The sequence below is a fragment of the Carassius auratus genome, chromosome 34, assembly GCF_003368295.1.
Source record: "Carassius auratus strain Wakin chromosome 34, ASM336829v1, whole genome shotgun sequence".
In the NCBI taxonomy this organism is placed as follows: Eukaryota; Metazoa; Chordata; class Actinopteri; order Cypriniformes; family Cyprinidae; genus Carassius; species Carassius auratus.
The window spans coordinates 1,227,478-1,247,247 of NC_039276.1; the positions used below are offsets into that span (position 1 = coordinate 1,227,478).

A 19,770-nucleotide genomic window follows, 5' to 3' on the forward strand; every position below is an offset into this window, starting at 1 on the left:
AATTTGTGAGTGAAAATTGCTAAATTTTTACTGTATGTTTGGTGTTTACCAAAAAAAAAAAAGATTGCTAGTAAATTTCAAAAATAGTTACAAAGAAATGGCAATGGAAAATGGAAAGACTACAATTTAGTTTTCTGATAAAATAAATAAAATAAAATAATAAAATAATCAGTTTTATTTACAATTTGAAAAAAAATATATATATATTTTTTCAGTTGTAAATAAAGATTCTTTGCTATTTCAGGCTTTCTACTTTAATTTAATGTTTTACTTCCTGTTTCTTTTTAATTATTTGTGAAATTTAAAACCATTTTCTGAGTGAAAATTTTTCTTTTCACTTTTTTTTTTTTTTTTTGTTTTGTTTTGTTTGACATAAAGATTACTAGAGAAGTTTTTTAACAAGAAATCTCTATTTCAGTCTTAATAATTATATTTAAAAAAATCACGTTTAATTGATTGACAGCTGTGAAAATTTTTCTTCACGGTTTATGACTTTTAAAAGTTGATAACTGATACAAAATATCATGTATAATTCAATATTACTTACCATTTCTTTGGTATTATTTGTGAAATTTTCTATCAATTTCTAAATATGAAAATTGTTTCTTCATCATATTTTTATCAGTGCATGATTTTTCAAAGTGCTGAAGTACTTTTTACTATTCATTCCTTGCCGATTCAATGTAACTATTTGTAAAAATGACTAGCAATTTCTCTGTGATTTTTAAAAGTGTAGATTTATTAATGTTTTGTTGATGTCAGAAACCTTGGATCCAATCAGACGTGTTTGTCCAACATTTCCAATATAACTCTGCTTATACTTACACTTCTCAGAGAATATAGCGTAATGAGCGCCGTGTGTGGGTGGATTTGTTCAGCTCGGCTCTCGAAGCAGACTGGAGAACGACGTGCCAAACTGGAGCACGTCAAAGCGCTTGAGATGTACAGCTCTTCAGTAAAGTTGGCGGCCCATTGCTGCTGGGCTTTGTCTGTCCACATGAAGAATTCACGGCTCACGGCACCCAAGCGGGAGAAAAGCAGAGGAAATGTGCGCTGTGCAATGTAGCAATTTTAAAGAGGATCACTACAGCCCTTTCTCAGTCCTGATAGCAGCTCAGAAGCAGAATGACAAGCCAATGAAGAATTTATTTGAGATCTCACCAGGAGCCGAGAAGCTTGCCGAACAGAGTATATTAGAGCGCCGGAGACAGCATTTCAATGCACGGGGCTTCAAATTACTTCTGATGCTTCAAAAGAGGTGCCACAGAATAAAATTGGCCAGGAAATGGCAATGAAGATCTATAATTCGGTTCTTTATTATAAATGTGTGTGTGTGTGTGTGATTTCTGTTCAGTAAAAGCTTAACTAGCTTCCTCAGTGCAGGTTATTTTGTAGAACATTTTCAGAAACGCTTGATTATTTTTACTATTTCTGCAGAATAAAGGATGCATATGGCTTCCAGTCTGTATGCATAGAAAGTCCAAATACATTTGCCAAAGTTTGCATTACTTAAAAGCACACAAGGACTGTTTCCCAAAATGCAATGTACTTGACATTCAATTTCAAGAGTGACAAATGAATGGGACGCAATATTTAGTCTTGACTCATTATTTAATGTCACTGCCAAATGCTAATATACATATATATATTTATAAATATACAGTATTAATATGCACTGTATCAAAGGAATTCAGCACAATTTTCTGAAAATGTGCTCACTCTCAGGTCATCCGAGATTAGGATGAGTTTGTTTCTTCATCAGATTTGGAGAAATGTAGCATTGCATCAAGTGTTTCATCAATGGATGCTCTGCAGTGAATGGGTGCCGTCAGAACTGATTGACTGGATTATTGTGATGTTTTTATCAGACTCTCATTCTGACGGCACCCATTCACTGCAGAGCATCCACTGATGAGACACTGATGCAATGCTACATTTCTACATTATTTTACATTTATATTTAGCAGATACTTTTATTCTTGAGTGAACTTTTCCTTTAAACGTGCTCATTATGATGAGGTCATCTGACAAATGCAGTGAGTTCAATACTGTCACTGTTGAAGTGCAATGATGCATATGGTTTTGAATGCCATTTTTAGGAAAATAGTAGCTAGTTTGCAGTGCATTATGATCACAACCGCTTTCAGTGAAATCTCTCTCATCTCAGAATGGTAGTAGTGTGTTTCTTGGAGATCTGCTGAGATTACAACAGGGGAAGCATGAATATCAGAGAGAAGGCTTTGTTCTGCTGGGAATGAGCAGAGCGCTCATGCAGAGAGTTCAGATCACTTTGGGCAGATTGAAAATATAATCACTCGCAGAAATGTGTCTGGGATATCTACAGACAGAGAGAGAGAGAGAGAGAGGACTGATGAGGCTTGACAGAACAACATCTCTCTGACACTAGAGGTCACAGCAATGATGGAAAGACACTGCATTTTAGAAGAAGAAAAATAATAAAGGCGCTGCTTCCAAATCTATTGAGCTGTCATGTAACTATTGCTTTTGAAACACTGCTTCATGAACACTTACGAATCTTTTGTTTCCACTCAGTGGTTCGGCGTTTGTAGCAAACTCCCCAAGTCACGCGATTTGAACAACTTTGGTTATGTTTGTGCAACACAAAAAAGAATGCTATAATAATTGCTTCTAATTGTTCAAGCCCTGCCAAAAATGCACGAAACAAGCATTACACAACTTACAAAATCTTCATATTTAATAGTATTTAATTATATGCACATGACATTTATTGCATTACACTTTCATGAAACCGTGCAAGTGGTTTGGAAACTGTAGATGTTTGGGGTGAGATTTTCGTAGCATTTTCACCATTTTGACCAGTAGGTGGCGCCAGTTTCAACCCAACTTTGGGTCAAATTTGGACTAAACCAACTTTTAGGTTAAAATTTGAATAAAAAAGTTGGGATAGTCCATGTCTGACCCAAAGTTGGGTTGAAATAACTTTTTTTTAAACAACATTTTATTGAGTGTGAGTTCAAACGTTTGGAAACAGTGAATCCTTTTACAAAATAATTTATTCGATTGATTAAGAGATTCAAAAAGCTTTGTCTCTGACACTAGAGTTCAGAAAGATAAAATGGACATTTTAATAAATTATAAAATTAATAAATAAATACTTTGTAGAAAATCAAATGATCAGAAATGTTCATAACCGATTTCTATTTAGTGTTTAATCAAACTTAAGCCATTGAAATAAAGAAATATATACAGTACATAAAAAAAAATCATGTTTTTTTAACATTTGGAGTTGAATTAAAATAAAACAAAAATTGCATTTTTCTAATTTAGCAAACTGAAAAATAATGATTAATGAAAATAATAATAATGAATAAATGTTATTATTTCACATCAATATTCACATCAATGAGCTAATGAAAAAATAGAACCTTTGTTTTGATTAAATCTATATATTTTTCAAAAACTGAATTTAAATTAATTGACTTTCTTCAACAAGAAAAATATACTTGGACAGGTTTTATAAAATAGTTTTCATAGACATATAAAATATCGTTTAGGGCAAGTTGTTTATTTTTCATTGGCTTGTTCGTTGTTTTTTTCAGTGCAAATTATTAGTTTATATGCTGTGTGTGTGTGTGTGTGTGTGTGTGTGTGTGTGTTTTGAAGTATGCAGATAACTTAAAATAAATAAACAAACAAAACTATATAGACAGCAAAAACTAATAATAAAAAAAAACATTACTAGAACTTTGACTAAATTCAGATGAAATTTGAAAATAGACAAATAATTTAAGACACAAAAATATGATAGTATATAAAAAACTATATTATATTTGGATATGGTGCTGGGAAAATAAACTGATTATATATAGGATTTATATGTTTTTGACATATATAATTTGAGGAAAAGTAGTTGTATTAAATAAAATATTATATTATATTTTTAACAAGTAAATAATCTGGATAATATTTTAAATGATTACTAAACAAATCCCTCATTTAAGATTTCATTATTATTTTCTATAAACAATAGCAGATATGCTGCTAACTCTAATTTAAGAAATATTCTAATATTATATTTAATATTTTTATTTTGTACATATGTTTTATTTGATTAGTAGTTTTTAAACTTTATAATCTATCAACATGCATAAAGTAACTAAGTGTAAATATGTATTTCGAACATTTATAATTAAAGAAATGACATGTATTTAATAAGATATGAACTGTCTATAGATAATGTGGAATATTAAATAATAATGACTGAACAAATCACTCACTTGAGATTTATTTATGTATATAATACATGTATTTATTGATTAACAGATACTGTACTGCTAACTATAAGTTATATTATTATTATTAGTAGTAGTAGTATTTTTCATATTTTTCATATATATATATATATATATATATATATATATATATATATATATATACATATATATATATATATATATATATATATATACATATATATATATATATATATATATATATACATATATATATATATATATATATATATATATATATATATATATATATGTGTGTGTATATATATATATATATATATATATATGTATATATATATATATATATATATATACACACACACATATAGGGTTGGGGAAGTTTTAATTGTTCTGTATTTTGTTCTGTATCCCTATGGATAGTATAACAAAAATTAATAAAAACAGAATCAATTAAAAACTAAAATAGTGTAAAACTATTCATTCAGCAGAAACTTCTGTCTAAAGCAATTTAAAAATGAGCAAACATTGCATCCAATTTATCATAAACGTTTACTGTATGCAATGTTAACCCAAGTTATGCTTCTGTAGATCAGATGCAGAGAAGTAAATAAAGAGAGAACAAGCAGGAAGAGGTTTGTCTTCATCTGCTTTTGTCTCAAACACAAAACCGCTTGCCCAAATCAAGCTCACAACTGGTCACAAATGGCCAGCGAATGTCGAAATACACTCATAGATTGCCTTTTAAAGCAGCAATCCATGCATTTGGTTCCTTCTGGAAGAACATTTCTGCCTTGGCTTGCAGAGGTTCTGTGAAGAAGTGTTTTCAAGCCAACTCCAACCGTTTCCAGAGAGCAGGAGATCAACCTTATTTCCTGCAGAAGAACGATGGGGTGAATCAGATCTGATGAGGAGTTCTGCGCTGGACTCCTGTGGTGAAATGTGGGCGACAGCTGGGACGAAGGCTCTGGGGTGGAACCGTTGTTCCCAATCTGATGAGGAAAGGAAGCATTTGCCGTGTCACTTCTCTCTTTCTACTCGAATGCATTCCAGCTCTGAAAACATGTTTCGGTTTCTAGCAACACTGTTGTCTTGAATGCACGATGCATCATTAACTGATAAACAGTTGTCCTTCATCATGAGACAGCTTCTCCAGTGTACCCAGCATGCATTGCACCTGCTGTGGAAACGAAGCAGGAGCATCTCAGTCCAAACAAATGAGACTCGTTCCTCTCTGTTTCTATTGCCATCTACTGGCATCCCAGGAGCAGTTCTGCAATGACGTCACTCAGACTGGATCTGTCGTGATGCAGAGCACACACTACTAAATGCCACAACCATTGTCTCACATTGTGAGGAGTGCTCGCCTTCTTTCTGTAAATGCTCTGATGCTAGTCTGTTGTTTCTAGAAGCAGCTGTCCATAGTAAACACGGCTGTAAAATATTCCATGAAATTAGAAGATTTGCCAGTTTTTTTCCAAATCTTAAAACTGTAGATTTTCAAACTTTTTGCATGCATGCATATATAGAGAGAAATCTCTAGTCTACAGCAATTAGGTCAGCTGCAAATACATATGTTTGTCAATTGCAAATGTTTGCGAAAGAAACCTTTAGGTGGTGAAAGGCAATTTGAAGGCATGAAATCTAGCCTGCATTATGGGATTAAAGCGTTCAGTCGGATGTTTTCCAACTACGGGTTTCCAGTTTCAAAGCCGCCTGCATTTACATATTCATAAGGAACACAGGATTATTCAGATGTCTTCAGTAAATCGGAAGTAATTTGCAACATGACAGTTTGACTTACACTTTTATTAAGAGCGGTTGCCGGTGCATTGGTCATGTTGTGTGTTCAGAGACAGGTGAATTCACATATTCTGGAAACAAATTCCACTCCGCTTTCAAAACTAATGAAATGATGTAAATCTCAGGCTTTCGGCAGTGCATACTGAAGAGACAATGGAACTAAGGCTTTACACATATAGATGGCGCTCTTCTCTTGTACAGTGTCCTGTAATAAAGTGAATACTGAGAATAAATGTCTGGGTCATATTTCATCCAAAAATAATAATAATAATAATAATAATTAAGGCCATTAAGATTTGCATTTATTGTGACCACTTTCCTATCAAATTCTCATTGCCATAATGCAAAATAAATAACTAAATAAATTGTATATATAATTGTATATAAATGTATTTTTGCATTTCATTGCATTGCATTATATAGCATTAATTATTATAATATATTTTTTTTTTGCATTATAATAATGATGAATTTTAGGGTAATTATTTTTAATTGTTATTAAAACAGTGTTCTTAAAATAGACTTGATTTTATGAAAAAAAAAAAAAAAAACTTATTTTGAAACACGACCAACCATGTTCTTGAAAGTTTTCATTAGATTTGCCCAAATGCCCGATTTTATGTTAATATACGCTCCTCATATAATATGTTAATATATGCATGATACTTGAAGCAGTAGCATGAATTTATTTTGCATACAAATTTTCATAGCCATTAAGCTTTTTTGCATTGTTTTGATAACGTTCCCACCAAAGTACTGTAAAATAAATACCTAAAATAAAATAACAATTAAAATAATAATAATAAATAATAACACATCAATGCAGTAATGAGAAAAAATATATTTAATATTTATTTCTTTATTTTGCATTGCATTGCAGAAATGAGAAGGTCGTTTAAAAGACTTGTGTGATTTGTTAATGTATGCATGAACTTCGAAGGAGTAACACAGATTTACTTTTTGCACTGTTTTGACAACTTTTATGCCAGTTTCTCACTACTAAAACACAAAATATGAATACATTCATTAAGTAATCTTATGAATATCTTAATTAATATCTTAATAAAATGTATATTTGAATTGGCATTCCTGGGGTGAAATATGACCTGAACACAACCGTTTTCATTAGATTTGCCCAATTCCTGATTTTAAAAGACCTGATGAATTTCTATGTTACTATATGCATGCAGTAACATGAATTTCTCAGGTCTCTTTTGTATCTTTTACTCTTTCTCATCCGTGCACTCTCTATCCCTGTGTCTCTGCGGTCCGTTCAGTCAGTCTTTGAGTGGCTCTGAGTTGATAAGAGGCCGAGTTAGTGTCAAAAGAGATGGTTATATGATGCACAACAAGCAATAGATGCAAGAACGCACAAGAAAATGGGACAGCAACTCTAAAATCCCCCATATGAAAGAGTCTCTTTTAATTTGCTCCTGTGCTCTAAATATTCAATACAAAATTGATGGCAGTCTCAGATCCATAATGCAATCAGGGCTTTGAGCGATATCACATTTTACATCTGTATTCAGCTGCCCTACATCTGCTTTTGCGGTTATAATTCCATCGAGAGCCAATTACAGAGAATGTGTGTATAATTCAAGTGTATCCTAATAGACTAATTAATTTTGCATTAAATAATGAAAAAAATATGCATGCATTCCATTACTGTAATTGGTCTTTGCTTAGCAAATCTTTCCGACTTTCTCTTGCTGACAGTGTGTGACAAGCCAGAGATTTGATATTCCAACTCTGGCTTTTGGAGATTTCTGCGATTGGGTTCATGAGAAAACATCCCCACGTCCCACAGGAAGAATTCAATCCTATAATAATTAAAGGAATGCCATTTCATCAACTCCCAAACTCTGATTTCACTTCAACAACAAATGAACAAGTCTTAGACTTGCCAGTCAATCTGCAAAAACAGCCCAAGTGAGCTTGGGTTTAGATTTCAGACAATTACTGAACAACGTTTCATTCGAAGAATTGGCACATAATTATAGAAAGCTACAAATTTTCATAGTGCTTAGATTTTGAATGTCATAAACAAGCTGAGATGTCTTCTGAATATTGTATTTCAGTTCTATTCTGGGACTCTTAATTGTTAGAGAAGTGAGTTTTACATTCTCTCTTGCAAGTAAGTGTAGTATTCATGCACACTACTGGTCAAAAGTTTGGAATAGTTAAGATTTAATAATTAAAAATACAGTAAAAATTGATAAATGTATTTAAATGCAAATATAATAACTTAATAGATTCAGACAAAAATTAATAAATGTGCACATATGGACTTTCACAACATTTTAACTGAATTGAAAGAAGTCTCACCAAGGTTGCTTTTATTTGATACAGTAAAAATTTGAAATATTGTTACAATTTAAAACAGCTGTTTTCTGTGTGAATATCTGTTATAAAAGGTCATTTATTTCTTTGATCAAAGCTGATTTTTCAGCATCTTTCCTCCAGTCTTCAGTGTCAAATGATCTTCAGACATCTTGAATAATCATGAAAATTAAATGCATCACAGTTTCCACAAAAAAAATGAAGCAGCACATGTGATAATAATCAGAAATGTAAATCAGCACATTAGAATGATTTCTGAAGATCATGACTGTAAGTAATGATGCTGATAAATTACATTTGAACATATATTCACATGGAAAATTATAATTAAATTGTAATATATTTTTTCACAATATTACTGATTTTACTGTAACTTAAATCAAATAAAGGCAGCCTTGATAATTCTAAACACATTTAAAAAATCTTAGAGACCTTTTGAACAGTATAAATACACACACAATAAAATATATTTATAACATAAATATTATTAGTTGATATTTTAAATTACCTTTACACATTTGGTAAACACTTTTATCCAAAATCATTTAAAACGCATTCAGTGTACATCAGTTCACACATTCTATCTCCTGTATTTTTTTTTGCATATATTATAAACCTTTGAAAACATTAAAACCTATGCTAAAATGTGCACATATAGACTGTCACAACATTTCAGCTGAATTGAAAGAAGTCTCACAAAGGCTGCTTTTATTTGATCAAAAATACAGTAAAAATTTGAAATATTATTACAATTTAAAACAGCTTTTTTAAATGTGAATATCTGTTAAAATATAATATTTTCCTGTGATCAAATCAGATTTTTCAGCATCATTACTCCAGTCTTCAGTGTCACATGATCTTCAGAAATCTTGAATAATCCTGAAAATTTTAATATATCACAGTTTCCACAGAAATATAAACACTTTTATCCAAAATGACGTGAAATGCATTCAGTTAAAACACATTCTATATATACTGTATTTATATTGTATATATTATAAACATTTGAAAACATTACACACATTTCAAAGTTTCGTTTAGTAACTGACTTCAAATCAAAATCAAATCAGTGCACTTCTCCATCAATCGATTTCCTAAGAAAGCGTTAGCCATGCATGCAAATGCAATGCAATAAGGGTTTGTTTCCAAACTATTTTCTTAATTATTTACTAAGATAAAGGTAATGAGGGTCCATTGATCGCTCTGGGTCAGATTAACAGACTGCACAGATAAAGGTGTTAACCCTTTGAAGAGCGAGACCTTCTCCACTTGGCCATTTGGCATGTGAGGTGTGAAAATGTAGCACACTCTCAGATGTCTCAGTCGTGTTTACTGGCTTTTCTCAGCTCGAAACAAATGCAGACCATTTGAAAGCTGCCCCAGTTTAACCAGTGTGTTTATAACTCCAGTACTGATGCACATGTCTGTCTGGTTCAATTTAGTCAAAGGCATAAGTAGTGTTTCGTTTCATCAATGAAAATTATCACTAAATATTGTCGTCAACGAAGCTTTATCACATGATGAAAACAAGACTATACACAACGTAAAATGTTGGTCATGTGACGATGACTATAATTAAATGTATAACGCAATATTGTTGACGAATTAAAACGAGACTAAATGTGGTTTACAAAATAAAACGTGTCTTCATTTCCGTTGACCAAAACAAGACGAAACGAAATGTTATAATGTTATTTCGTCTCGTTTAGTTGCGTTGCGTTGCATTTTTTTGCAGTATTTCTGTTTCCTGTGTCTCAATTCAGCTCCTCAAGCCCCATTGTGGGATTATTTATAAGAAAAGGACCAATGTGTCTACTTCTAACATGTTTGGTTGGTAAAATAAATGTTGTAAATTTAAATCAGAGCGTCTTCCGTGTCTGAATGGATGTGTTCTTATAATATAATAAGATAACCTTTGGTTTTGGTTAAAATGTTGGTTTTGTCTATACTATAGGTACTTTTACTGTACACTGACTGGGTTAAATACAATTGCATTACTAAAAAGAGACTAAAATACAATTTTCATTGACTAAATGTCAATCAGTTTTTGTCGACTAAAACTAGACGAAAATATTCATGGATAACGCTGACTAAAATAAGACTTTTAGTTGACTGAAACTTGACTAGACTAAAAAGAGCAAGAATGTGACTAAAACGAATACAAACTCAAATTAATAAACTAGTCTAAAATTAAAACAACACTATAACCTGATGAAGAAAATACCTAGAAATGTATCATGCAATGTTCACTTGTCTATAATGTTTATTCTTTTAATTTAGTAAATTTTGTATTAATTTTTCAGCATATTTTCATGATTTCTGAAGATCATGTGACACTGGAGGAATGATGCTGAAAATACAGTTTTGATCACAGAAATAAATTACACTTTAACAAATCTTGACATTGAAAACATCCGTTTTACACTGCAATAATATTTCAGATTTTTACTGTATTTTTGATCAAACAAAATCTTGCAGTTTTGATGAGACTTCTTTTAATAACCTAAAAACCAGTTGGGTAAATATTGGCTAATGCACTTCTAGAGACCAAACGGTACATCTTACCGGTACATTAAAAAAAAAAAAAGTGTTTTCATGACATCTATCTATCTATCTATACTCCATCACAACATTCAGCTTTTAATGCATCATATTTATTCTTGACATGCACTAATGTTTACAGTTATCAGATCTTGTTTCTCGTTCACGTTACATGCCTAATTTCCCCCGAGACAGCAGTACGACTCACAACTCAACACCTACCGAGTTTTGACGCCTGGATTTGACGCCGTTTGACAGTTCACACCAACCAGTTACAGAAAATCACTTGTTTGCTGCAATAAAATGAAGCTCTGCTGTTCGTCTGATGCATCTGTCACCGTCAGGTTGAAATGTCACGGTCTGAGTCGTGTTTCTCATCCAAAAGGGGAGTAAAAATTCAACATGAACATGTAGAACAGTAAATATCAACATATTTACTGATCCTAGTTAGTTAAGATGGATTGTGACATCTAAGTTAGAGACTGTGTCTGTGTTGCATGCAAAAGAAAGCTCATTAGCCCTAATGGTCACTGTTCTTGTCTTTAATGTGTCTTATAACAGCTTCAGACACATTCTCAGTATTAGACCAGTAGTGTTTGCCAGTAAGAAGTGTGATTAAGGAGAGATCACAGCTTGATTAAGATGTGTTTGGTGGGTCTAAGAGTATTCCTGAGTGCTAACAAGCCAGGCCATCTGTTGTGCTATTAAGATGTTTAACTCTAATCAAGAGAGGAAACCGTTTGGCAGGAGATGCTTCGGCTTCACTTGCTTTTGCAATATGCCTTATAGTTTCACGGTTTTGCCTGATATATTTGCACATGTACAGAGTGCACACTAAAGTAAAAATGCTTTCAATGGCCGCTCAACCATCCAGAGTTTGTGTAAAGTTAAGAATCACATCAACGACGTATGATCATATGCCAAAATAACAGCATTAGTGTGTGTCCTACAGAGAAACTGGATGAAATGTGATCAGATTTGTGACAAACACATTAGAACATCATCTTAATATGCTCATTTGATGCCCAAGAAACATGTCTTATTACTAATGTTACGAATGTAATGTTTTTTTTTTTTTTTACATTTTATTCGTCAAATTGTGTATCATAGTTTGCACAAAAGTAATAAGCAGCAATAATAAAAAGAAGCATTGGTAATGTTTTTGCACCAGTAAAAGTTGAAATTTCTGAAGTAATGATGCTGAAAATACAGCTGTGCATCACAGAAATAAATTACACTTTAACAGAGATTCACACACAAAACAGCTGTTTTACATTAGAATAACATTATTATTATTTATTTTTTTTACTGTATTTTTATCAAATAAATCTATCTATACTCATCCACATCAGAATGATGCTGAAAATTCAGCTTTGATCCCAGGAATAAATTACATGATTCTACAATATATTCACATATAGATATTTTAAATTGTAATAATATTTAACATTTTACTGTATTTTCGATCAAATAAAAGCAGCCTTGAGTGGGCAGAAGACATTTCTTTTAAATGCATCAATAATTAAAAATGTTCCAAACTTTTGATCAGAATTATAACTTTCTGGAAATAAGTCTGGATGTCACAAATAGATACAAATTAACAAGCATTTAAAATAAATGACACTTTTTTTATATTTTAGTGTCCAAATTCACATTCAGTGCACTACACATTTATCTGCATATACCGTTTTTTCACAATAATAAGACAAAAAGTTAATGAATGTTTCTGCATTACAATTGAGATTGATCTGTGTCAAAGTAATGTCCATACGACATAAATGTGCAGGTCTAAGATTACACAAATCATTAGTTAATACCACATGTTCATTTAAGCATACAACATTAACACAATAAAGCAATGGTTACATGGTGTTATCATAATGATTACAATATATGGAAAACCTTGTTGTTTAATGCAAAAATCAGTACAGTCTTCTAAAAAATACTCTTTGGGCCACTGTATCCATGTGCATTTGTTCAGGTTTTGTTGTGCACATTTGTAGCATTTGTACACGTAACAGCAAATGGAAACATGATTCAAGCACACCATGCATTCAGAGGTCATATTTGCTTTGTTATGATAAGGCTCCAAACTGTAGAGACCAAATGGGTAGCGACGTGTGTGCGTGTGTGTGTGTGTGTGTGTGTGTGAAGCAACTGTAAGGCTGTCAGACACTTGAGCAATCAGTGTTTGCAATCACACCTTGCATTCACGCCGTTTCCACGCGAGACTGATTGAAAAAGCTTCATGCATTCTACAATTAGTACAAAGTAAAGCAATATTCAATGAAAAAACAAGCATTTATAGATATATTTTTGACTTTAAATCAAGACTGCACACATATGTTCATGAGTGAGTGAAAAATGGATGTGTGGATGTGACAAATCAGTTTTCAGACGTTTTTAAAATGATTTGAAAACCTTTTTTAAACATTGGAGCAACTGAAAAAGACGAGATTACTGGGTTACATTTAATGTAGCTTCATATATTATGTTATTTATTTTCTTTTCACTGCTTCTTAACTATGAATAAGTTTTAAAAAAGTAAAATAAAAGATCATGAAAAAGAGAAATGCTGACTATGTGTGAGTGAACCCAAAAATTATTTTCAGATGATTTCAGAACATAAAATCATGTCTTTCTAAATCTTGAATGTCATTAAAGTGTCGAACTGATCTTGCCATATCATAAAAACACCAAAAATGTGGTGTTTTAAGAAAATTACTTATTATCTGGATATTTTCATTACATTTAGTCTAAACTTGACAAAATATGCATATATAAAAATTACACTTAATTCAGGTATTTAAAGTATGAAAGTCATCTGAATAAAAATCATTAATGCATTTTATATATATTTTACCTGGATAGATGTCAGTATTTCACTTTTGGCTGAACAAGCGATGACAGTGAATCATTTATGATAGTAATCATTATTTTCAGTCGGGACTTTTACAACACTTACAGTTAAAAACGCGTCTGGATGCATCTTTGTTGTGCTCAGATGAACCGTTTGGTCTCTAGAAGTGCATTAACCAATATTTACCCAACCAGTTTTTAGGTTATTGAAAGAAGTCTCATCAAGGCTGCAAGTTCTGTTTGATCAAAAATACAGTAAAAATCTGAAATATTATTACAATTTAAATTAAATGTTTTCTATGTGAATTTATAGTAAACTGTAATTTATTTCTGTGATCTGCAGCTGTATTTTCAGCATCATTCCTCCAGTCTTCAGTGTCACGTGATCTTCAGAAATCATGAAAATATGATGATTTACTGCTCAAGAAACATTTTATTATATCTCAAAATATTTTTTATTATATCTTTTATATATATATATATATATATATATATATATATATATATATATATATATATATATATATATATATATATATATATTTTTTTTTTTTTTTTTATGACATTTTTTGTAACATTTATATTTGCCTACAAAACAAATGTCATGCATTTAAGCAGAATCCTACAGAATTAAAGAGTCTTTTATAAATAAAGTCAGTAAAGCATGCCTAAACTTTTGACTGGTAGTGTATGTCTGACATGAAAACAATAGAGTTTGTTTATTAGGGTCTCCCACAGGCAGGGTGTGAAACAGCTGTGACTCAATAGAGAGCCATAGCAGAGGATTTCAGAAGAGTGTGAGTGTTCATTGGTCAGCAGACGGCTCATTTGCATAAACCATGACCTATATCTGATAGGTGGGAGCTGGAGACACCAGAATCTGCTGCAAGAAGTACAACTGATGACTGAATGAAGAGCTTTTATTCTCCCATTTCTTTGCAAGTGTTTTGTTTGTTAGCTGTTCTATACTCTGAGACATGAAGTTCTTCTGCAGTTACTTCATGCTTCTGTGCATGATTTCCAACATCAGCTGCACGACAACAAAATACATCACATATGAGGAAGACGCACCTGGGACAGAGATTGGAAACCTTTCTCAAGACCTGAAAATTGACCCAGCGGAGGATCCTGAGACATCATTCAAGTTCATACAGAAGACGAACTCCATGATTGGCATGAGGCAAATCGACGGGCTTTTAACAGTGGGAGAAGTCATCGACCGAGAGCAGCTTTGTCAACGATCTCCAAAGTGTCTTATAACTTTTGACGTCGTGGCTTTCTCAAAGGAGAAATTCCAGCTTATTCATGTCGAGGTCGAGGTGAAAGACATTAACGATCATTCACCTCAGTTCACACGCAACGAGACGCATTTGGATATATCAGAAAACGCACCGTTGAACTCACGATTTCCGCTGGACGTCGCTGTGGATCGCGACGTCGGAGACAATTACGTTCAAAGCTATCGTGTTTCACACACAAACCATTTCGCCGTTGAAGTCAGTACTCGTGAGGATGGAGAAAAGTCAGCCGAACTTGTTTTGATCAAGACGCTTGACAGAGAAACCGAAGAGTTTTATACCATCGAGGTGACGGCGACTGATGGCGGGACGCCAGCGAAATCAGGCTCGATGACCGTTTACATCCGAGTGCTGGACTTTAACGACAACAGCCCGACGTTCGAACACAACTCGCTCAAAGTCGAGCTCAGCGAAGATTCACCCATCGGCTCACGTGTATTTAAAGTACACGCTTTCGATCCCGACGCTGGCGTCAATGGAGAAGTCGTGTATGGGTTCGTCGAAGGCTTGGTGAGCGAAGTCACGCGTGTTTTCCAGATCGACCACATCACTGGAGAAGTGACCCTCAAAGACTCCGTCGACTACGAGACCAAGAAGTCGTACGAGTTGCAAATCCAAGCCTCTAATTTAGGCGACAATTCGGTTTCGTCAACCTGTCGGGCAATTGTCGACATCGTCGACGTGAACGATAACGCACCGGAAATCACCATCAAACCAATGACTTCCACCAGTGACGGAGTGGCGTTCATAACCGAATCCGCAGCTAAAGAAAGTTTCGTAGCACTTATTAGCACCTCAGATGCAGATTCGGGTGCCAACGGCTACGTCCAAACCAAATTAGAAGGACATAAGCATTTCAAGCTACAACAAGCCTACAGCGACACTTTTATGATCGTAACAACAATGACTTTGGACAGAGAAGCCATTCCAGAATACAACCTCACTGTTATTTCCGAAGATTTAGGAAGTCCTCCGTTTAAAACGGTTAAACATTATACAATTCGCATCACAGATGAGAACGACAACGCACCGATGTTTAGCAAAGCCGTCTATGACGTCTCAGTAATAGAAAACAACATTCCCGGGTCGTACATGACTACAGTAGTCGCACGCGATCTCGACGTTGGGAAAAACGGAAAAGTCTCCTACAGCCTAATCGACAGCGAACTGCCCGACGGTTCGCCGATTTCTACCTTCGTTTCCATCGATCCCCATTCTGGCTCTTTGTACACGCTGCAGTCGTTCGATTTCGAGACTCTGAAGGAAATCGAGTTCGCCGTCGAAGCCAGCGATAAAGGTTTCCCGCCGTTATCGAGCACGACTTTAATTCAAATCCACGTGGCGGACGAGAACGACAACTTCCCGTATTTCACATATCCCGTCTTACGAAACAATTCCGCCGACGTCCCGATTCCCTTTAACGCTCGGAGCGGCTATTTAGCGTTAAGACTGACGGCTAACGATGAAGACAGCGGCGTTAACGGCGAGCTCAGTTTCCATATTCTAGAAGACGATGGCAAACTTTTTACCATTGATAAACACAGCGGCGAAATCGTGTTGAAACGAAAGCTCGATGCATCATACGGAGACATCCTGCAGATTAAAGTCTCAGTTGTTGACAATGGAAGAAAGCCGCTTTCTAGCACAGCAAGCGTCCGGTTTGTGGTGACAGATACTGGTGCACAAGAGGACCAGGTGGTTATTTTACTCCGATCCCAAAATGAAGAGACTTTAGCGTTTGATGTGTGGACTGCAGTGATTATCGGTTTCGCTGGATGTTGTGTGATGTTACTGACTGCGATTATCATCCTCACTGTGACTTGCACCATCAAACGAAGGCGAAGAAACTTTGGAAGAGATGGCTTGTATGGATCAACCCCAATTTCCAAGAACAGCTCTTCCGGCTCAAATATTTTCAGCGGCCCTAATGCACTCCTCAGAAATGAAGGTGATTCAATGCAACCTCTATATGAAGATAAAAGCCTGGATTTTGAGGAAAAGGTGAGTAGCTTTGGCTGAACGTTTTCCTGGATTAATGCACATTTTCGTTTATCCCAGCATATTAACGTTAAGCTTTTGTTTTTATAGCTATTCCTGCCGTGCAAACCTTTTGAACAAACACTTTTATGGCAAGATGAAAAATACTGCATGCAAAAGAGGTAAGATGTTGTTATTTATTTATTTATGTAGTGTATTTGCATCTGGGGCCTGTTCCATGAAACAAGTTTACCAAATAAGCCAGGCTTATTTCAGTAAGTCTGACTTATTTTGAACCAAATCAACTGACAGTAAATCAGACACATTACCAAAACTATTTAGTTATTTAAAAAGTTTTTATATCAAATTATATAACCAGCATAATAATTTGAGTGACAGATAATCATGAATTTGAGAACGAATGTGAACAACTTTGCTTTGAATAGTCACAGGGAAAAAAATGCATCTGAAATAATACTTTTTTCGTCATTATAATGTAACTTTTAAAAACAATGAAGAGTCACATGATCATAGGCGCTTGATTAGTCATCTATCCTGAAATATCTCATTATAACTTTATAACACTCATTTATTTCCATGTTTAAATGCAAAACCTTCTTATACTTTAGGACCACGCTGTGGTTTCGCACCTACAGTCGACGGATACACATAAACTGAGAACTCTAAACATGTTTAATATGCAAACAGATCATTTTATGATTGTGGTCAGGGCTTAGTTCCTCTTTTACAGCAGGTCATCACTGGCGTATTAGTCACGTCCCAGTGAATATGGTGTTTTGTTCTGCGATGGATTATCAATAATCAGATAGAGTGCTATTCAGCAGCCGCTAACCTTGTGATCTGATTGTATTCGCAGTGTCACCAGCGACACAGATCAGCTGAGCGTGAAGGACAGCGGCGAAGGAGACGCTCTGAAACCAGGCCTGATGACCTTCCAGCCGCTGACCAGAGGTGCGGACACTTATCTTTAAAACTATATTATATTATAGTTGTCTTTGAGTGTGTCGTCTTCTCAGTATTCAGGATTTCTGTCTTGTTTTCAAATATCTAAACATTCTTAAATGACACATTTACTGGAGAAGCAAAATTACAATGTCTGAAAAGTGATCAAAATTAAGTGAGTTTTCCTTTAAAATGGGGGAAAAATGGGGTTAGATATATAATCATGCCCTCCCTTTCATTTAAATTATTTTTTTCTAACCCAGTTGACGAATTTTTGTCTTGTTTTAAGCATGAACTCACTTAATGTTAATATTTTTATTTATTTAAATAATATCTTGATTCATTTAGTCTCTCAAATAAATCTTGATTTAAGAATGTTTACATATTTACCATATGCCCCCCCCCCCCTTTTTTTTAATGAACACATTTTTTTTTATCAAATATGTTTCAAATACAAACAGTATTGGCATTAATATATTTTAACTTATTTTGGCCATTTTTGTGTTTTTATTTATATATTTTTTTTATATATATATTTTGATCCAAGGAAATACATTGTACACTCATCACATTTGAAGGAAAACCTTATTTGTTGTCTTAACATGTATGAACATGACACATTTTAATACAAATGTGTCATGTTTTTGCCAATTTTTAAAAAAAAATATATTTATTTTTTTAAATAAGATAAATTTACTATACTATAAATTTTCTATACTGGCAAATAGTAAAAAAAAAAAAAAAAAAAAAATATATATATATATATATATATATATATATATATATATATATATATATATATATAATAATGTTTCCTTAAAATAAGAAAGAATAGCACATACTTGTTTGCAAACCTGATTAATTCCCATCTTAATTACTAGATTATATAATAATAAAAATTAAATACGCAAAGATGCAGTGGAAGCTAAAAGTTTTAGACTAATAGTAAAAATGCATTTTCCTGATTTAATACAATTATTTAAAATATTATTTAAGCTATTACATTGATCATTTCTAAATTATAAAAATGTTTATTTTATTTTTTTATAAAAGTTATTATATTCAGATTATATAATCAGCATAAAAATGTAAGTGACAAATGAACATGAATTTGTGAGTGAAAATGAATCTGACAAGAAAAACTTTGTAAATTATTTCTGCAGTGCATTCAATTCCTCCTTGTCTTTCTCTCTTTAAGGTGCATTCAAGAGCGCAGGAGACTGGAAGAGCAAAGCTCAGGTTATACAGAGCCCAAACATGCACGTTCCTCCCAGCAGCTTCACACCGGTGCACAACACGACCCTCATCAGTGCCAGCTCCTGGAGAGAGAGCCGTGGTAAAACCAACATGTTGAACACTCAGAGACGGACGGGAACACATCAGACACGGGTCGAAGAGCAAGCCGAGACCGTCAACAATGCATTTCTGCTTTCAGCTTCATCTGAACTTGCTACTACTTTTTAAATATTAAATAAGGGTTCAGTCTGGATCATCAAATCTGATATATTTTAGCTGAAACTTTCCCAGCAATTCAACAATCAGATACTGGTTTGCCATAATATAAATGGAAGTGTTTTTCCTTTCGTTTCCATTCTTTTTATTTTTTTTAATTCAGGAAAATATATTTAAGAACAGCATGTGTGCGTTAAATTGATATGAATCATTTTGGTAAATATTTGTATATTTTGTATGATGTCTTTTCAAACTCCTTTTGTGCTGCTGACTCTGTAAATAATTTTAGCAAATAAGTACCAAAC

General features: G+C 33.4%; 1 protein-coding gene across 1 annotated transcript; it reads left to right on the forward strand.

Annotated features, from left to right (window-relative positions):
* The first annotated feature begins 14,645 nt into the window (after nt 1–14,645).
* On the forward strand, nt 14,646–19,560 carry LOC113052911 (protocadherin-8-like). The gene is made up of 4 exons (XM_026217387.1): nt 14,646–17,074; nt 17,162–17,232; nt 17,928–18,022; nt 19,212–19,560. Exons 1-4 carry the CDS (start codon nt 14,753–14,755, stop codon nt 19,475–19,477), a joined length of 2,754 nt encoding a protein of 917 aa, XP_026073172.1. The 5' UTR covers nt 14,646–14,752; the 3' UTR covers nt 19,478–19,560.
* Nucleotides 19,561–19,770: the final 210 nt, after the last annotated feature.